The sequence below is a fragment of the Rhinatrema bivittatum genome, unplaced genomic scaffold, assembly GCF_901001135.1.
Source record: "Rhinatrema bivittatum unplaced genomic scaffold, aRhiBiv1.1, whole genome shotgun sequence".
Taxonomy (NCBI): Eukaryota; Metazoa; Chordata; class Amphibia; order Gymnophiona; family Rhinatrematidae; genus Rhinatrema; species Rhinatrema bivittatum.
The window spans coordinates 41,574-61,680 of record NW_021821514.1 but is presented as its reverse complement, the minus strand read 5'-3'; the positions used below and the strand labels follow the sequence as shown (position 1 = coordinate 61,680).

General features: G+C 44.1%; 1 protein-coding gene across 1 annotated transcript; it reads left to right on the top strand.

Moving 5' to 3' along the window:
- Positions 1 to 354: 354 nt before the first annotated feature.
- Positions 355 to 3,296, top strand: LOC115082711 (gastrula zinc finger protein XlCGF26.1-like; the record flags this gene model as incomplete). Its single annotated transcript, XM_029586905.1, has 2 exons — positions 355 to 644; positions 714 to 3,296. Coding segments are annotated over 2 exons (1,532 nt in total), but the record flags the coding sequence as incomplete, so codon positions are not given.
- Between the last annotated feature and the right edge of the window lie 16,811 nt (positions 3,297 to 20,107).

Here is a 20,107-nt window from a genome sequence, read left to right as displayed (position 1 = left end):
TCAGAAAGCATTTGCAAAGATTATTGTTTAAAGATGATTTTAATTTATCAATTTTATATTATGTTGTTCTATTTGATTTGTGATTGAATGTGTGTGTATCTTTGTAATCCACCCTGAATGATTGCATTGGAGGAGGCGGGGTATAAGTTTATAACTTATATAGATAAATAAAATTAACCACAGGAGTTTTCAGAGGCTTCTCCTAAAGCTTCTGCTACATCACAGAATTCTGTAATATCAGAAATCCCATGTGCTCATTATATGATCCTTCAAAATGTTTGATCCCAGGCCATTGATAGCTTTCCATTCCATTGTCATATCACATGACTAATTCCTTTTTTTTTTAATATCCAGCAAGCAATGAGGTCATACCGGAAGAGGAGAATAGAGAAGAACACCCTATAGTACTGGCACTTACACCAAGACAATCAAGAAATGTCTGTAAAAATCTTTCCCAGATTACTGATGGGGGAGACACGAGCCAAAATCAGCAGGAATTGGACAAGACGTGGCGAGACCCTACAGGAAACTCACTGGATGGAGTCACTGCATGTGAGAGAAGTGACAGGGAGCTCACAGATATCCCTGAGCACCAGAGACCTATGAGAGCAGAGATAACCTTCCAGAGTAATAACAGTGATCAAATGACTTCTGACCTCACCCAGATTGACCTGAGAGAAATGAGAGCCATTCAAAATAATAACAGTAATCAAATGACTTCTGACCTCCAGCAGAGAGATGAGGAAGGGAAGAAATCCTTTGCTAGGAAATGTCATTTTGTATTGCACCAGAAAACTCATTCAGGAACGAGACCTGTTTCATGTTCTCAGTGTGGAAAATTTTTCAAACAGAAGTTAACCCTGAAATTACACCAGAGAATCCACATTCAGGGGAACACTTTCACTTGTATTGAATGTAAGAAAAACCTTTTTAGCAGGGAATCCTTACTAATACACCAAAGAGCACATACAGGTAAGAGATCCTCATATTGCCCTCAAGATGGAGAATCTTACAGCTCCGAGTTCTGTTTATTAAATCCCCAGAAAATGGAGAAAGAAGAGAGAACATTTTCATCTTCTGAAAGAGGAGAAAACATCATTCAAAAGCAAGACCTAATAATAAATGAAAAATCACAGAGAGAAGAAAAATTATTCATGTGTACTGATGGTGACAGAAACTTCAATGAGAGAGAAATGTTCACAGGAGAACTAAAATTCCAAACAGGGGAGAGAGCAGTTTCAACTAGTGAAGGCAATAAAATCTTATGTTATGAGAGAGTCTCTTCAAGAAATGGAAAAAAGCATGATGAGCAACCATTGTCTTGCTTTCAGGCTGAAAAATATTTCAATAGGAAGGCATCCATCCCACAGCAGAGGAAAATGCCCAAAGCAGAAAGTCAATATATATGTACTGAGTGTAGTAAAAGCTACAAGACAAAGTATAATCTCATAATCCACCAGAGAATCCACACTGGAGAGAAACCATTTACATGTCATGAGTGTGGTGAAAGCTTTAGTGCAAAGGCCAGACTCAAAGACCATCAGAGACTCCACACTGGAGTAGAACCATATACATGTACTGAGTGTGGTAAAAGCTTCAGGCAGAAGCATAATCTCACAGTGCACCAGAGAATCCACACTGGAGAGAAACGATTTACATGTACTGAGTGTGGTAAAAGCTTCAGTCGGAAGCCTGGTTTCACAATTCACAAGAGAATCCACACTGGAGAGCAACCATTTACATGTACTGAGTGTGGTAAAAGCTTCAGGCAGAAGCATAATCTCACAATGCACCAGAGAATCCACACTGGAGAGCAACCATTTACATGTACTGAGTGTGGTAAAAGCTTCAGGCAGAAGCATAATCTCACAATGCACCAGAGAATCCACACTGGAGAAAACTATTTACATGTACTGAGTGTGGTAAAAGATTCACGCAAAAGCGTAATCTCATAATCCACCAGAGAATCCACACTGGATAAAAACCATTTATATGTCATGAGTGTGGTGAAAGCTTTAGTGCAAAGGCCAGACTCAAAGACCATCAAAGACTCCATACTGCATTAGAACCATATACATGTACTGAGTGTGGTAAAAGCTTCAGGAAGAAGCATTATCTCATAATCCACCAGAGAATCCATACTGGGGAGAAACGATTTACATGTACTGACTGTGGTAAAAGCTTCAGGCAGAAGCATTATCTCGCGATTCACAAGAGAATCCACACATGAGAGAAACCATTTGGATGCTCTGATTGTGATAAATGCTTTAAGACAAAGGAAGAAATCAAAATGCATCAGAGAATCCACACTGAAGTAGAACCATATACATGTACTGAGTGTGGTAAAAGTTTCAGACAGAAGACATCTCTCATATGGCATCAGAGAATCCACATTGGAGTGAAACCAAGTCCTTGTACTTTGTTCTGAAGTTTTTACCTCACAAAGGACAAACTTTCAAGTCACCTGAGAAGGCACACAGGAGTCTAATGAATTCACTCAGTCTCCTATAGAAATTGAAATTGTAGACTGGACTGATAAGGATCTTAAATAATTGGAAGCAAGAAGAATGAAATTTCCTCTGCGCTCAGGCAGGCCGATCTGGGCGAGTGGTTTATGCACCTCTACCAGCAGATGGAAATGGATTAAAAGCTGACATCACTGAGAAAGCCAGAATTGGCCTTACGACGCTAATGTGCCCGCTTCCCGAAGGAGGGCTAACATGTCCCAATATTCATTGATATAATATAGTTATCTGTTATGTCATATTAGGGATTGGCTGGGCAAATCGGATGTTCTAATTCCGAAAAATCTACTCTGAGACTGGTGCGCCCCATTGGACTTGGGTAACCTTCTGATAGCTCCCAAGTCCTCTCTTCCAGCACACAACCAAAACTTTCCCTATTTTATACCCTGTTGCACAGCATGGAAACGCCTATGCTCGCAGCTGCGTCTGTCATGGCGGACATTGATCTTTGCACCGATTGTGGGACTTCCAACAAAACTCGGCGTTCCTCCTCTGGAAAGAAGCAGGCCTTACCCATGTCTCCCAATTACTCGATGCCTCTGGATCTCAGCTCTGTACCTTCACAGACCTATTTTGAGATTTTGCCGAGAAGTTTTTTCACATATCTCCAAATAAGACGCATTCCTTTTTTTTTTTTTTTTGTAATTTAAACTTTATTTGAGAAAGAGTAAGCAGAATATACAGTACAACAAAGAACAATATGTAACCATAATTGTACAAATATTCACAATCAACAAAAGGAATAAACTGATAAAGCAACTGGATCTCTGTTTGCCTCTTTAAATCCCCCCCCTTGCCCCTTGGGATCTTACAGAAATTAAGTTCAAGCCGGGTTCTATGAAATGTTATTGGTTACAGAATATATTAAATTAAAAAAAACAGTTCAGGCAACCGACTGATTCTGTCTCCAAAGTAAATAAGGATTCCAGATACGGTGAAATAACCCTAGTTGTTTCTGTCTGTGGGCCGTTATTTTACTAAGAGTAAAAAGCGTAGAAACACGGGATTGGATCTTAACCAATGTAGGCAAGGCCATGTCTTTCCAGTGAAAAGCTATTTCACATTGAGCCGCAGTGGCCACTAGTTTAATAAATTGCTGAAGCGATCTGTCCCCCTGAGGGCATGCAGAATTCAATAAGACTACTGAGGATGTAAGAACAATAGCTGTTTGGGTGATATCTGTTAGCCAGCTGGCCAAGGTCCTCCATAACTGTGTAATAGTTGCACACTCCCACCAAAGGTGGAAGAAAGTCCCCTCTCCCCCACAGCCCTTCCAGCATCTGTCAGGAGTTGCGGGATATATTTTATGCAACCTAACGGGAGTAAAATACCATCTGTATAATAGTTTAAAACTGTTTTCAATAAGCATAGCAGATGTCAAACCTTTGCTACTGGTAAGGAAAAGTTCATCCCAAAAGTCCTCTCCTTGGGAGGATCCTAGGTCACACTCCCAAGAGTTGATAAATGCCGGTTTTACTTGTAAGCCCTGAACAAGTAATTTATAAATTTTTGACATGAGTCTTTGGACTTTGCTGACTTACAATAATTTTCAAATAAGGTTACTGTTTTAGCTAAATCAAGTTGTATACCAGATGTGCGTAGATAGCTACTTAGTTGTAAATAATGATATAGTTCAGTCTGTGGTAGTTCAAATCTTAACTGTAAAGTCGGGAACTCTACCCAGTTAGCATTTTCCCATAATTGGCCATAGCTATATATGCCTTTAGCTAGCCAAGATCGAAAAACTGTAGACGCCTTATCCTATAAAAATTCCTTTTGATAAAATGGGGAAGAATTAACGGAACAAATCTTTTCACCCACCAGCGTGGGTTTCCATTTGTGCCAAATTTGTAGAGTATGTTGAATTGGGGTTGATAAATTGTCCATTTTGGGCCAGAATCTACGGGACTGCCAAAGTAGGTTTGCTAGTGGAGTTGACCCAGAGAGTTCTTGTTCCAAGATTGTCCAAGGTTTGTGAGAAGATGTCCTGTGCCAATCTACTACAACCCACAGCTGGGCCGTTGCATGGTACCTTAAAAGATTGGGGACAGCAAGACCGCCCCTTTCCTTGGGTTGATATAAAACCTTTTGGGCCACCCTAGGGTGCTTTCCCTGCCATAGAAATTTCATAATTCTATGCTGCCATTTTAGCAAGATGGCAGTAGGAATATTACAGGGTATAGTTTGGAACAAATAAGTAATCCTAGGTAGTATATTCATCTTGAAGTTGGCGATACAGCCCAGCCAGGAGATGTGGTAACGATTCCATTCTTCCATCTCTCTGTACAGTCTCTTAATAAGAGGTGGATAATTAAGGCTATATACATCCTGATGGGAACCGATATAAATTCCGAGATACTTAATCTTTTCTTTCGCCCACTGAAAAGCAAATCTAGCTTTAAGGTCTCTCACTTGTTCATCCATTAAAGTAATATTCAAGATTTCAGTTTTGTCCCAATTGATGGAGTAACTAGAGACCTGACTATAAGATTTAATGATATCGACAACTGCTGGCAATGATCTCATAGGGTCAGTTAGGGTAAGTATTATGTCATCCGCAAACATAGCTAGCTTAGATGTAAATTTCCCCACTTGTATACCAGTAACCTCATTAGAGTCCCGTATTTTCTGCGCCAATTTATTTTATTTATTTATTATTTTGTTATACCGAGTTTCATGACTAGAATCACATCAACCCGGTTTACAATTAACAATGTGTGTAAGGTAGAGAGTAACATAGTAAACAATATTCCTAATTCAAACTGCAAATACAGAAAACAATATTATGGATGTGAGAAAGTTACAATAAAACAGGGAAAATTAACTAGGATCTGGAAAGGGGGGAGAAATTGAACAAAGAAATATTTACATTTCAGCCAATTGCATCAATTAATATAGTTGTATAGCAAAAATGAATATATATGATAAGGACGATAATATGGTGCTGTGTATGAGTGGGTAGTTGGTGGATTCTTATTTCAATCCAATTTTTGAATACGAGTTTGTGCTGATGGGTGGAGGTTTTAATCAAGGCCTGGGAATGCTTTTTTGAAAAGCCAAGTTTTTAGTCTTTTCCTAAATGTTAGAGTGCATGGTTCTTGTCTCAAGTCAGGTGGGATAGAGTTCCATAGAGTTGGACCTGCTGAAGAGAAAGCTCTGAGACTGAAGGATTTATGTTGGTAGGTTTTGGCATGTGGAACCTGAAGTGATTCTTTGTAGTATTCCCTGATGGGTCTGGCGGATGTGTGTTTTTTAAATGGGATTTGTAGGTCGAGTTCAGTGTGTTGGTGGATGGCCTTGTAGATGATAGTGATGGATTTGTACATGATTCTGTAGTGGATCGGTAACCAATGAAGGTCTTTGAGGATAGGGGAGATGTGGTCGATTTTCCTGGAGTTTGTAAGGATTCTGGCTGCTGTGTTCTGTACCATTTGTAGAGGCTTGGTATAAGAAGCTGGGAGGCCTAGTAGTAGTGAGTTGCAATAATCTAGTTTGGAGAAGATTATTGCTTGCAAGATTGTTCTAAAGTCCTGAGCGTGGAAAAGTGGCTTTATTCTTTTCAGAATATGTAATTTGTGGAAGCAATCTTTGGTGGTTTGGTTAATGAATGGTTGGTAGACGGTTGTCTAAGATGGCTCCTAGGTCTCTTACGTGAGCAGTTTGAAGGAGGGCTGGTGGCTTTGAATGTGTGTTGTTGTTTTATTGAAGCTAATGGTTCAATAAATAAAGCAAATAATAAAGGTAGGGGTGGGCACCCCTGCTGAGTGCCTCGCTCCACCGGGAAGAACGTGGAGTAACCACCATTCACTTTAATACAGGCACATGGATTATCGTATAACTTTTGAATCCAATTTATAAAAAAAACTGCCAAATCTCATTTTTGTAAAGCTTGAAATAAAAAGGGCCAATGGACCAAATCAAAAGCTTTATCTGCATCCATGGCCATAAATAAAAATGGAATCTTATGACGTTTGACCCACCATAGAGAGTTCAATAGTTTACGAACGTTATCAGATGCCAAACGGCCAGGGATAAACCCTGCCTGATCTGCGTGAATAATCTGTGCAATATAGACATTAAGCCTGTTGGCCAATATTTTGGCTAATAATTTGAGGTCTATATTGAGCAAAGATATGGGCCTATAGGAGCCATATTGTGTGGAGTCGCGGCCTGGTTTTGCGAGAACAGTTATTCCGGCCACATTCAAATTGGGGCTTAAAATACCTTCCGTTCGGAGAGCATTGAACATGTTGGTGAGAGGTACAAGTAAGTCACCTGCAAAACACTGATAAAATCTGGCAGTAAAACCGTCTAAACCCGGTGATTTATTCGTTTGAGTTGCTTAATGCGTTGAAAGTGCTTATGCACTTTCAACGCATAGTCAGCATAGCTCTCTGCTTCAATGGCAGGGGAGAAAGTCTGTTACTTCACTTTCAACGCATAGCCAGCATAGCTCTCTGCTTCAATGGCAGGGGAGAAAGTCTGTTACTTCACTTTCAAAGCATAGCCAGCATAGCTCTCTGCTTCAATGGCAGGGGCAATGTAGAAAAGAGGATCTATATATAGACAACAACCAACAAGGACTGAATTACATAGTCGAGTAAACAAAAGCATGGGGTGTAGCTTGCTTATTTAGATAGTACTACCCCTAACTAAGCTACATATTCAGTTAGATGCAGTTCCAACAACTTCTCTCTACATTAATGGTGGGGTAGAAGGGAAATAGAACTAAAAGGTACTAAGAGCCCAGCGTAACAAGTAAGAGGGAAAAAAAAAGTGCATAGCTTGTTGGGCAGACTGGATGGGCCGTTTGGTCTTCTTCTGCCGTCATTTCTATGTTTGTAAAACCTCCACTTCCATAATTTCCTTATCAAGCAATGCACGAGCTTCCTCGGTAAATTAGGTAAAGTGAATATCCTGTAAAAAAACAGGAATATCTTTGGGAATTAATATTTCATATATGTGGTGTATACCTCTGAGTAAAAACGCAAGAAGAAACCTTTGACGGATATCGTCATTCGATGTGAGCATATTACCCTGCTCATCTCTGACTTAGTAATAATATTTTGCATGCGCTTGGCTCTCAACTTGTTCGCAAGTAGCTTCCCTGCCTTGTTGCCTCCCCTCGAAGTATAGCTGTTTCTACTTGTTCCAGCTCATAGGCAATTTTAACCGCAATCTAACGCCCCAATCTGTGATCTACAAGAATCTAATGCCAACCCAGCTCTTTAGTGGGATCTCAGTTTATGCTTACGTTCGAGTTCTAATAAATGTGTTACTAAGGTTTTACGCTCCTGTAATTCCATTTTTTTTAACGTATGAAGCTCGAGCAATGAACGTCTCCATAATAACTGCTTTCCGATGCAGAAGCACAGCAAGCAGGGCGCCTGGAAGCTTCGATCGCTTATAGTGCGGATGCACTTTATGATCTGTTACGGACTTCGGCCTAATCCATGGGTGTCGGCTCAACGGCTCCTGTGGTTAAGAACTGGTCGGCGGATATTTCCTCCAAGGCTCAGCTGGGATCGTGCCTTTCAAGGGGTAAATGCTTTTTTGGTAAGGACCTCGAGGATATGATTCAATCCCTGGGGGAGAACAAGGTTCCCTGACTGCCAGAAGATAGGCCCCAAGTCGAGGGGCTCCTTTTCTTCACGGTTCCTCGATTTCAGAGGGAAATCGCAGATTTCATCCGTCCAGAGCTCCAGCTTCTTCCTTTCAGCAAGCGTCAGGTCGCCAACAATCATTCCAGTCTCTGAAGCCGCCTTATCTAATGCTCCAGCATTAGGGCTTCCAGACTACGGAAAGGATTTTTATTTCACATGTCATGAGGTTGCAGCTTGTAGCAGCTGGAGTGGTAACCCAGGACCATGGAGGAAAAAAGAAAACCCATTGGGTATTATTCAGCCCAGCTAGATTCTGTGGCATCTGCCTTTCCCTTGTTGCCTAAGGGCTGTTGCTGCAGCAGCCCTGATGGTAGAAAACATCTCAATCATTAATTCTTTTCCACCCTTTGCATCTCTGTTTACCACATGCTTTGATCACAGTTTTAAACAATGCAAAGACCCATGGTAATCACTTGGAAAGCATGATGAGGTATGAACTCCTTTTACAATCAGGAAATATTATCTTTCATCATGCTCTGCTCTCACCCCTCCTACTTTACTACCAGAAATAATTGACTTAGAAACCCCAGACCATGATTGTGCAATGCTAATGGAATATGAACTGAAGCCCAGGAAGGTTTAACAGATATCCTCTTTCTAATGTTGACGCAGTTTATTTTGTAGAGACTCTGCTCTCCATGATGATACAGGATTCACTGACGGTTGGATATGCTGTATGTACCCAGTGGGAAGTGCTAGAGGCTGGACCGCTCACTTCATGCACGTTCAGCACAGAACGCAGAATTGGTAGCCCTCACTCGGGCTTGTTTTAGAGGAAAGGGATTACGTCTTTCTGTTTACACTGATTCTCGTTATGCCTTTGGGGTGGTTAATGACTACGGGACATTGTGAAAAGGAGAGGGTTTTTAACAGCTAATGGGGAAATAAGAATGGGTCTTTTGTTTAAAAAATTACTAGAAGCTATCCTGTTGCCTCTTGAGGCTGGCAGTAGTTAAATGGGCTAGACATAGCAAAGAAGATTTCAATTGTAGCCAAAGGGAATAACTTGGCAGATCAGGCAGCCAAAGATGCAGCTCTGACCAACAATACTGTGGGGAATGCGGGATGCCATTTGTTAATACACACACCACATAGAGAAACAAAGACTTAGTATTAAAAATTTGATTCAGTGGCAGGGGCAGGATAAGGATTATTGGAAGCTGTGGGCAAAAGGAGGGGCCACTGTCCAAAATCATGGACAAGATCAAGTATGGTTTGGCCCAAATGGCAAAGTAAGTGTGCCCCCCCCCCCCACCCCCCGGACATTATACTGCCCCATATCTTACTCTCTATACACCAGGCATCCCATGCAGCCCCTGCAGCATTAGTTGGAATGTTCTTTCATCACTGGTGGGGATTGGTTTTAGCAGTCATGGCTCTGGCATATTACATACGTTCTCAGTGGTCATCACACCCGCACACCTAAAACGCACCCTAGGCCCTTTCTTGCAAATCCAAATTGATTTTATCGAATTGCCTCTATGCCAAAATACAAGTACGCTCTAACAATGATTTGCTGTTTCTCAGGGTGGGGGAGGCTTTCCCAGTAGTAAAGGCAGATGCAACCTCTGTAGCTAAGATTCTGCTGAGAGGTTTATTCAAGGTATGGAATTCCAGAATCAATTGATAGTGATCAAGGGTCACACTTCATAAATGACATAGTAATATCGTTAAGTAAGGCGTTTCGGCCATCTCTCTGATTCCATACCCCCTACAGACCCCCAAGCCTCTGCCCTTATAGAAAACTTCAATAGCAGGCTAAAAACTAAATTGGGCCTTATCATGGCTGCAATGAATTTAACTTGGCTACGGCTCTCCCTTTAGCACTAATGGCCCTGTGGGCATCACCTCATTCCAAGACAGGGCTTACCCCTTTGAGAAGTCACTGGGCGAACCAATGGCTATTGGTCCGATACCGAAACCCTCACCCTGCCCCTCATATTTTCACAGGAGGAATATTTAACCATTATTTGTTTATGTTGCAGAAAGTCTTGACTTCACACTGGCAGAAAGTATGAGCATATTTTCCTCCAGTGCACCCTGTGCCTACTGAGAGTGTGCAACCAGGTGATTTCTTTTTTCTAAGGATCTTCCAACGAAAGAACTCCTTGGCTCCCGGGTGGAGGGGCCTTTATCAGGTAATTTTAATCTCACATTATGCAGTAAAATTAGAAGGATACCCTGCCTGGTGCACCTTTCTCACTGTAAAAAGGTCTACAGTACTACAGCAGCAGGAATCTCCGGGACATAAAACCTCTCTCACGAGGCGGCTGGATACAGCCATGATCCTGCTTTTGCTTCTGGTTCATTTGCACTTCACAGAGGCCCACGGCCCTGTCTGGGGCCCCATGTCCAGACTTATCTGGCCTACACTAAAGCACTGCAAGGAATCTTTGACTCTTTCAGACTGCTGGCTATGCTATCATTTAAACAGGATGGCTCTGGGTTTGTTCCTGTACCTTTTAATAATCATCCATCATCAATCGTACTTATTGCACCTACTGATGACTCTCTTACTCACGGTAACCCTTATGCCCTACCCCTGTGCACCAAACAGGCAGGGTGGTGTTTTCAGCCGGAGGGTGCCACACCTTTGGGCAAACTGTACCGATACAATGAACGTCACCTATAAGAAGGGCTATCACTGCGTGGTGAAATATCGTTTGTCTGCACCGTGGTGGAGCTTGTGCATGAATGCTTTAACCATGAAACTAAACATGACTGTTCATCTGTACCAAGGTCAGTAATAAGATGTTTGGCTCTCCCCGGGGCACATCCTTCACACTGTGGAGACTATAAACATAAGTGTCCCACCTATCCCTCATGCTTCAACAGGACTTTACCTTGTTGTGGCTACAGCAAAGGCAGCCAGTCAATCCATGCGGTTCGCCAGCTTTGTCCTGTGGAGACTGGGAATAAGATCCAAGGGACCTGCTGTACTGGTTATGGATGCAACCTCAGGTGTACTGGGAATTATACTCATGATGACTACACCCCTTCCCCCATGTTCCTGCTTGCCAAAGCTTACATTGAAGCGCAAGGCTGCTCTGTAAGAACATAAGAACATAAGAAATTGCTCATGCTGGGTCAGACCAAGGGTCCATCAAGCCCAGCATCCTGTTTCCAACAGAGGCCAAAACCAGGCCACAAGAACCTGGCAATTACCCAAACACCTAGAAGATCCCATGCTACTGATGCAATTAATAGCAGTGGCTATTCCCTAAGTAAACTTGATTAATAGCAGTTAATGGACTTCTCTTCCAAGAACTTATCCAAACCTTTTTTGAACCCAGCTACACTAACTGCACTAACCACATCCTCTGGCAACAAATTCCAGAGCTTTATTGTTGCGTTGAGTGAAAAAGAATTTTCTCCCATTAGTCTTAAATGTGCTACTTGCTAACTTCATGGAATTGCCCCCTAGTCCTTCTATTATTCGAAAGTGTAAATAACTGAGTCACATCTACTTGTTCAAGACCTCTCATGATCTTAAAGACCTCTATCATATCCCCCCTCAGCCGTCTCTTCTCCAAGCTGAAAAGACCCTAACCTCTTCAGCCTTTCCTCATAGGGGAGCTGTTCCATCCCCTTTATCATTTTGGTTGCCCTTCTCTGTACCTCTCCATTGCAACTATATCTTTTTTGAGATACAGCGACCAGAATTGTACACAGTATTCAAGGTTTGGTCTCACCATGGAGCGATACAGAGGCATTATAACATTTTCCGTTTTATTAACCATTCCCTTCCTAATCATTCCTAACATTCTATTTGCTTTTTTGACTGCTGCAGCACACTGAGATGACAATTTCAATGTATTATCTACTATGACGCCTAGATCTCTTTCTTGGGTGGTAGCTCCTAATATGGAACCTAACATCGTGTAACTACAGCAAGGGTTATTTTTCCCTATATGCAACACCTTGCACTTGTCCACATTCAATTTCATCTGCCATTTGGATGCCCAATCTTCCAGTTTTGCAAGGTCCTCCTGTAATGTATCACAATCCGTTTGTGATTTAACTACTCTGAATAATTTTGTATCATCCACAAATTTGATACGTCACTCGTCATATTCCTTTCCAGATCATTTATATATATTGAAAAGCACCGGTCCAAGTATAGATCCCTGAGGCACTCACTGTTTACCCTTATCCACTGAGAAAATTGACCATTTAGTCCTACTCTCTGTTTCCTGTCTTTTAACCAGTTTGTAATCCACGAAAGGACATCGCCTCCTATCCCATGACTTTTTAGTTTTCGTAGAAAGCCTCTCATGAGGGACTTTATCAAATGCCTTCTGAAAATCCAAATGCACTACATCTACCGGTTCACCTTTATCCACAGGTTTATTAACCCCTTCAAAAAAATGAAGCAGGTTTGTTAGGCAAGACTTCCCTTGGGTAAATCCATGTTGACTGTGTCCCATTAAATCATGTCTTTCTATATGCTCTACAATTTTGATCTTGAGGATAGTTTCCACTATTTTTTCCCTGGCACCGAAGTCAGGCTCACTGGTCTATAGTTACCCGGATCGCCCCTGGAGCCTTTTTTAAATATTGGGGTTACATTAGCTATCCTCCAGTCTTCAGGTACAATGGATGATTTTAATGATAGGTTACAAATTTTAACTAATAGATCAGAAATTCATTTTTGAGTTCCTTTAGTACCCTAGGATGCCTTCCTGTGTTGGCCTTCCTGTGTTACCGGAGGGAACATATCAAAAATCTACTTCACCACCTCTGAGGTAAGAGTAAATGACAGTAGACTATCAGTCTATAATACTTCAGGACTATGGTTCTTTGCACCCTGGGGAGCAGTAAATACTATTTCCTTTAATACTACTGCTCAGTTTTCCTTTGGATAGATTATACTATTGTTTTCTGTAAACAAGCATCATCAGACCTGGTTTACCCCTAAGAGAAGGCGCAGGTCACTGTTTGAACCTTCAGATGGTCATTGATCCCTTTCATTGTGTTTTGAGAACCTTTTTTCCTGGTTTAGGAGTTTTTGAACTTGAAAAGTACTTTAAAAATCTTTCTGCCACTGTGGAAGTCACAATCAGGTCGATACAGTAAGGCCGCGGTAGAAACAGTGCGGCAGTGTCAGCGCACCCTTCCTCCCCGCATGCACAGTTCTCTTCACTTAGTCCCCGATACTCTCTTCTAATCGCATGCAAATGCATGCCGCGGCTTTAAAGAATTAGGGAAGGGTTATGCCCGCGTAACCCATTTTACTGTATAGGCGCTTAATACAGCGCCTATACAGTAACCTGGGTGCGCTGGTGCCTGTCATTTCAAATGACATTTGAAATGACAGGTACCAGGAAGTGTAAAAAAAAAAATAAAATGTAAAAACCTGAGTGTTAAAAAAAAAAATTTTAAAAAACCTGTCACTTTCATGCGGTCATCCAGGCAGCGGCGTGGGTCAGGCGGCCGGCGGGCGGCAGCGGGAGCCGGGTGTTCGATCGAGGCCGCGGGCGGGTAGGCGCGTGTTTGATTGGGGCGGGCGCGGCAGCGGGATCCGGGGGGCGGGTGGGCGCGTGTTCAAACGAGGCCGGGTCGCACAGGCGCGCATTAATTCAGGCGGAGGGAGCCGGCGCGCATTCACTGCCGGTGGGGGTTGCCGGAGGCCGCTTTCGCCGCCGGCTCCCTCCGCCTGAATTATAATGCGCGCCTGTGCGACCCGGCCGGGTCGCACAGGCGCGCATTAATTCAGGCGGAGGGAGCCGGGTGGTCGTGCATTCATCCAGGCAGAGGGAACCGTGGGCCGTTTTCGCCACCGGTTCCCTCTGCCTGGATGAATGGCCGTGCGAAATCGGGAGGAAAGGAGAAGGGACTGCCGTAGCAGGCCCGAGCCTTGCTACTTTTTTGTTTTTTGTTTTTTTTTGCTTCGGGAGGATGGGACCGGGACTGGGCTACACCGGAGACCGGATGGGCTGGAGCGGAGACCGGACGGGGACCAGGGCGGGTAAGCAATGTTTTTTACACTACACTAACTCCTACTAGGGGGAGGCGGTAAACTAACACGTTAAGGCCGCGGCAAAAACAGCGGGTTACTGAGGAGATAGTATCAGCGCCCGTTACAGTATCGGAGGGGAATAGCTAATTCCTTCATTATACAGCTTTTTCGTTCATTTACATGCTGGGTGCGGAAAGGGTTATGAGTCTATTTTAGGAAGCGCTAAGGACGCGTGAAACTGGAGACTGTATCGCTGGATCGCCTTACTCGTCTGTATTGTGCGCTCCCAGCACGTTACAGACGGGCAATCTTTAACTGCACGTTACTGTATCGACCTGAATGAATGAGACAATGAAGATTATGGGGACTAATGCAACAAGAGATTAAGTCTCTTAAAGAAATAGTTTTAGATAATCGTATAGCGCTAGATATGTTGCTTGCTGACAAAGGAGGGGTTTGTCAATTTACTTCTGGTTGTTCCTATATTAATAATGATGGTAGTATTAGAAATCACATGCAAGCCATAGATACTCTACTATCACAGCTTACACATTTCACTGACACAGAAAACCCCTCATGGGATGTTTTTGGTTTGGGAAGAATGCTAGGACTTTGGGGCCAGAGGTTACTCATGATAGCTATAACAATAATAGTATTCCTTCTTATTCTGTCTGTATCCGTACAATGCATTTTTATGTTACGTAAAAAGAGTATTCCTAAAATAATGGTCTCGGCCACACTTGCAGTGCCCCAGAGTGTATCCTCAGATGCAGAATTTAATAAGTTATGCAACATGAGTGAAAATATAGTAGACATTTAAAGACAAGCTCTGCCACCTGAACCAAACGGAGGGACTGTGATAATAAAATGTATTAGTGGCATCTGTTTAGTGGAAATTTACCAGAAGGGTTCCAGGAGGCACTGCTAGGTCTTGAAACTGTCTCTGAAACTGTCTCACACTTAGATGACAGAAAGACAAATGTATCTCTTTGTAGTTTTAGGAAACAATGAAGAGTTATAAAAAATGCATGTCTTCAAGGTTAATTAGAGTTCTCAGGATGTTTACATAGAAACATAGAAATGACAGCAGAAGAAGACCAATAGGCCCATCCAGTCTGCTCAGGAAGCTTTCACACTTATTTTCTCATACTTATCTGTTACTCCAACCGTTCAGTTCAGGGCCCTAATTGGTAGCTTTTTTATGCTAATTTCCTTCCACCCTCGCCATTGTTGCAGAGAGCAGTGTTGGAGCTGTATCAAAGTGAAGTATAAGGCTTAATGTTTGAGGGTAATAACCGTCGTATCGAGCAAGTTACCCCGATGTTTGTATACTCATACTGCTCAGATCAATGACTTGTTAGATGTTGGCTGAATGTAAATCCTATTTCTTCATTCCCCCTGCCGTTGAAGCAGTGAGCTGCACTGGATATGCATTCAAAGTGAAGTATGAGGCTTATTTTGTTAGGGGTAGTAACCGCCGCAATAAGCAAGCTACTCCCACGCTTATTAGTTTACCCAGACTATGCAATTCAGTCCTTTGTTGTCTGAATATAAATCCTCTTGCTATTTCCCAATACTGCTGGCCGTACAACAACTGATTGACCTGGAATGGAATGCCCCGGAGGCCATTTTCAAAGGAGGACAGGCCCTAGAAGCCTTATACCCCCTGGAACCCTCAGCCAAAGAACTCCTAGGATTCCCCAAAGTGGACGCCATGGTCTGCGCTATCTCAAAGCGCACTACCATTCCAGTCGATGGAGGAGCCGCACTCAAGGATACCCAGGACAGACGTCAGGAATCCATCCTTAAACAGTCATTTGATGTCACAGCAATGACCCTACAGATCACTTCCTGCTGCGCCGTGGTGACACGTACCTGCTTGCTGCTCTCCAGGGACGCAACCACTTCCGCCGAAACATTAGAACTGGCAATATCTTTCCTCACGGATGCGACCTCTGACCTGGCGCGCATTTCAGCCAGGGGTATCTCGTCCATAGTGGCAGCCAGAAGGCAACTCTGGTTCCGAAATTGGTCAGCCGACGTGACCTCCAAGACTAAACTCACGAGAATGACCTTTAAAGGATCCCTCCTGTTCGGAAGCGAACTGGAGATGTTAGCCGACAAATGGGGTGAATCCCCAGTACCTCGGTTACTGGAGGACAGGAATCTAAGAAACCAACGCCCCTCTCCCTGAAGATCCAAGGGCAGAGGAGTCCAGCGTTTTAGACCATCAAAAAACATATACCAAGCACCTCGCCCCCGCAGGCAGGGGCCAGTCCTTTCGGAACAGTAACAACAAGAGGGGAGCTGGCTCAGGTACAGGCCCCAGCTGCACTCCACAATGAGAATCAACAGAACCATCCACAGGAAGAAGCCATAGGGGGCAGACTTACCCTCTTCTACCAAAGATGGGTCGAGATAACGTCGGACAAGTGGGTCCTAACCATCATTCAAGAGGGATACTACCTGGACTTCCACAGCATCCCTCCAGACAAATTTGTGAGATCACCGTGCCACTCCCCCTCCAAGAGGACAGCAGTGGAAACCACACTGACAGAACTACTCAGCCTAAAAGTGATAACCTCAGTGCCCACGCACCAACAAAATACTGATCACTATTCCATCTATTTTATCGTTCCCAAGAGAAGGGAACGTTCCCGGCCCATCCTGGACCTCAAGACAGTCAATCGCTACCTGAGGGTACCGCACTTCCGCATGGAAACCCTACGCTCAGTCATAAGGGCAGTACAACCGGGAGAATTCCTGACTTCTCTGGACCTGTCAGAAGCCTATCTCCCCATCTCGGTCCATCACGACTATCAGCGCTTTCTACGCTTTGCGATACTGGATCATCATTACCAGTTGCGGGCGCTACCCTTCGGACTAGCTACTGCCCCTCGGACATTCACCAAAATCATGGTGGTAGTGGCGGCGACACTGAGGAAAGAAGGAATCTTCGTACATACGTATCTGGACGATTGGCTGATCAGGGCAAAATCTCCAGAGGAAAGTATTAGGCGACCACCAGAGTCAAGAATCTACTGCAGAATCTCGGGTGGGTCGTCAACACAACCAAGAGCTGCCTGCAGCCCTCCCAATTGCTAGAGTACCTGGGAGTCTGGTTCGACATCAAACAAGACAAGGTCATTCTTCCCCCTACAAGGAGAAGGAAATTGATGGACCAGTTGCGAAAACTGTTGAACTGTGCTCGCCCCAAGGTATGGGACTACCTCCAAGTCCTCGGCCTCATGACATTGACTCTAGAAGTCATCCCATGGGCAAGGGCCCACATGCGACCACTACAACGTTCCCTACTGTCGCAATGGAACCTGATGTCCCAGAACTACTCCGTTTGCTTCCAGCTACCGGCAGAGGTGTGGACCCAGCTTCAATGGTGGCTACAAGAAGACCATTTGAGCAAGGGAGTAAGACTATCCCCACCGATCTGGGCCTTACTCACCATGGACGCGAGCCTGCGAGGTTGGGGAGCCCACTGCCAGGAATTGACAGCCCAGGGGCAATGGGACAAGGAAGAGTCGGGATGGAACATAAACCGACTGCAAGCTCGAGCACTCAGACTAGCATTCCTATGATTCAGTCACAGACTCCGGGACAAATCTGGCAGAGTCATTTCAGACAACGCCATGACAGTTGCCTACATCAACCACCAGGCAGGAACCAGAAGCCAACAGGTGTTCCTGGAAATAGACCCCCCTAATGGCATGGGCAGAAGCAAACCTACAAGGGATCTCAGCTGCCCACATCGCAGGAAAAGACAACGTCAATGCGGATTACCTCAATAGAGAGAGCCTAGACTCAGGGGAATTGAAGCTGTCAACCACAGCCTTCCAGTTGATAGTAAACTGCTGGGGAACCACAGCCATGGATCTTCTGGCAATTCCCTCGTCCCGACCTTGGACGGGACGAGGGAATTGCCTCGTCCCGTCCAACCTGCTGTACGCCTTTCCCCCATGGCCACTACTGGGCGGGATCATCCGCAAGATAGAACACCACAGGGGGCTAGTACTTCTAGTGGCCCCAGACTGGCCAAGAAGGCCATGGTATGCAGACATGCGAAAACTTCAGGTAGGGAACCCTCTTTGTCTACCTCAACACAGGGACCTGCTCCAGCAAGAACCGATCCTCCACAAAGACCCAACTCGATTCTCTCTTATGGTCTGGCCATTGAGAGGACTCGCCTGAAGAGCGGATACTCTGGGGCAGTGATTGACACCTTGTTCCGAGCACGCAAGTTTTCCACATCTCTAACTTACATACGAATACGACCGCAACATCCTTCCATGGACAGTCAAAATCCCCATGGTCCTGGAATTTCTGCAGGATGGCTTGAAGAAGGGGTTGTCTCTCAACTCCATCAAGGTTCAGGTGGCCACGCTGGCCTGCTTCAGAGCCAAAGTGGACGGCATCAGTCTATCATCCCATCCAGACGTTTCCCACTTCCTGAGGTGTCAAGCAAATCCGTCCGCCCTGCCCCCCAAACGGACCCCAGAAATATCAGGGTGCTGTCTCATAGCTGCTGCCAGGGGTTCGATGGCTAAATAAAAAATCAGGGAAGAAAGGTGATTCCTTGCCTCGTTCCTCTAACAATATCAAAAAAAGGGGGAAAGAGACCCATTAATGCTCAAACGAGCTCTCGGTTTCTAATACATAACCTTAACCAAGCCCCCTCCATGACTGTAAACAAAAAAAAGGCCAAGTTAGGCGGTCAAATGCCTTTTCAGTATCCAGCGAGATAACGACCCTTGACATGCCCTTCACGTTGGCCAAGTGCAAAAAATTAACAACCTCTTAGTATTGGATGTGGAGTTTCACCCCATCACAAAGCCAACGTGGTCAGAGTGCACCTAATGCGTGAGCAATGTCTCAAGGCGGATCTGTAACACCTTAGCAAGTATTTTAATATCTGAGTTAAGTAACGATATCGGTTTATAAGACCCACACTCCAGGGTATCCTTCCCCTTTTTGTATATAACTGATATAATAGCATTGGCCAAGGGGTCCAGTGATTATCTTGCCTCTTCTGCGGCATCAAATACCATCAGAAGATAGTTAGAGACTTGTGACAGAAATGTTTTGAAAAAAACATCAATGGAATACCCATCCGGGCTCAGCCAGCGTTTCCATATGAGCCTCAGGCAAAGAAGGTAATCCAAGATTGTCCAGAAATCTATGGATCTCAGACAGAGGGCACTCACTAGGTGCTTTGTAAAGTTCAGAAATGTATTGCACAAAGGCCTCCTCTATCTCCTGAGATTTAGAAGTAACATAGAAACATAGAAACATAGAAATGACGGCAGAAGAAGACCAAATGGCCCATCCAGTCTGCCCAGCAAGCTTCCCTCATTTCTTCTCTCATACTTATCTGTTTCTCTTAGCTCTTGGTTCTAATTCCCTTCCACCCCCACCATTAATGTAGAGAGCGGTGATGGAGCTGCATCCAAGTGAAATATCTAGCTTGAGTAGTTAGAGGTAGTAGGGGTAGTAACCGCCGCAATAAGCAAGCTACACCCATGCTTATTTTTTTTACCCAGATTATGTTATACAGCCCTTATTGGTTGTTTATCTTCTCCCCTGCCGTTGAAGCAGGGAGCTATGCTGGATATGCGTGAGGTATCAGTTTTTTTCTTCTCCCCTGCCGTTGAAGCAGAGAGCTATGCTGGATATGCATTGAAAGTGAAGTATCAGGCACATTTGGTTTGGGGTAGTAACCGCCGTAACAAGCCAGCTACTCCCCGCTTTGTGAGTGTGAATCCTTTTTTCTTCTCCCCTGCCGTTTAAGCAGAGAGCTCTGCTGGATGTGTGAAGTAACAGTTTTTCTTTTCCCCTGCTGTTGAAGCAGAGAACTATGCTGGATATGCATTGAAGTGAAGTATAAGAATGGAGTGATCAAGCTAGTTGAAAGGCATCAGGAATAGAGGAAAGTGGAGGTAGTAATTTGG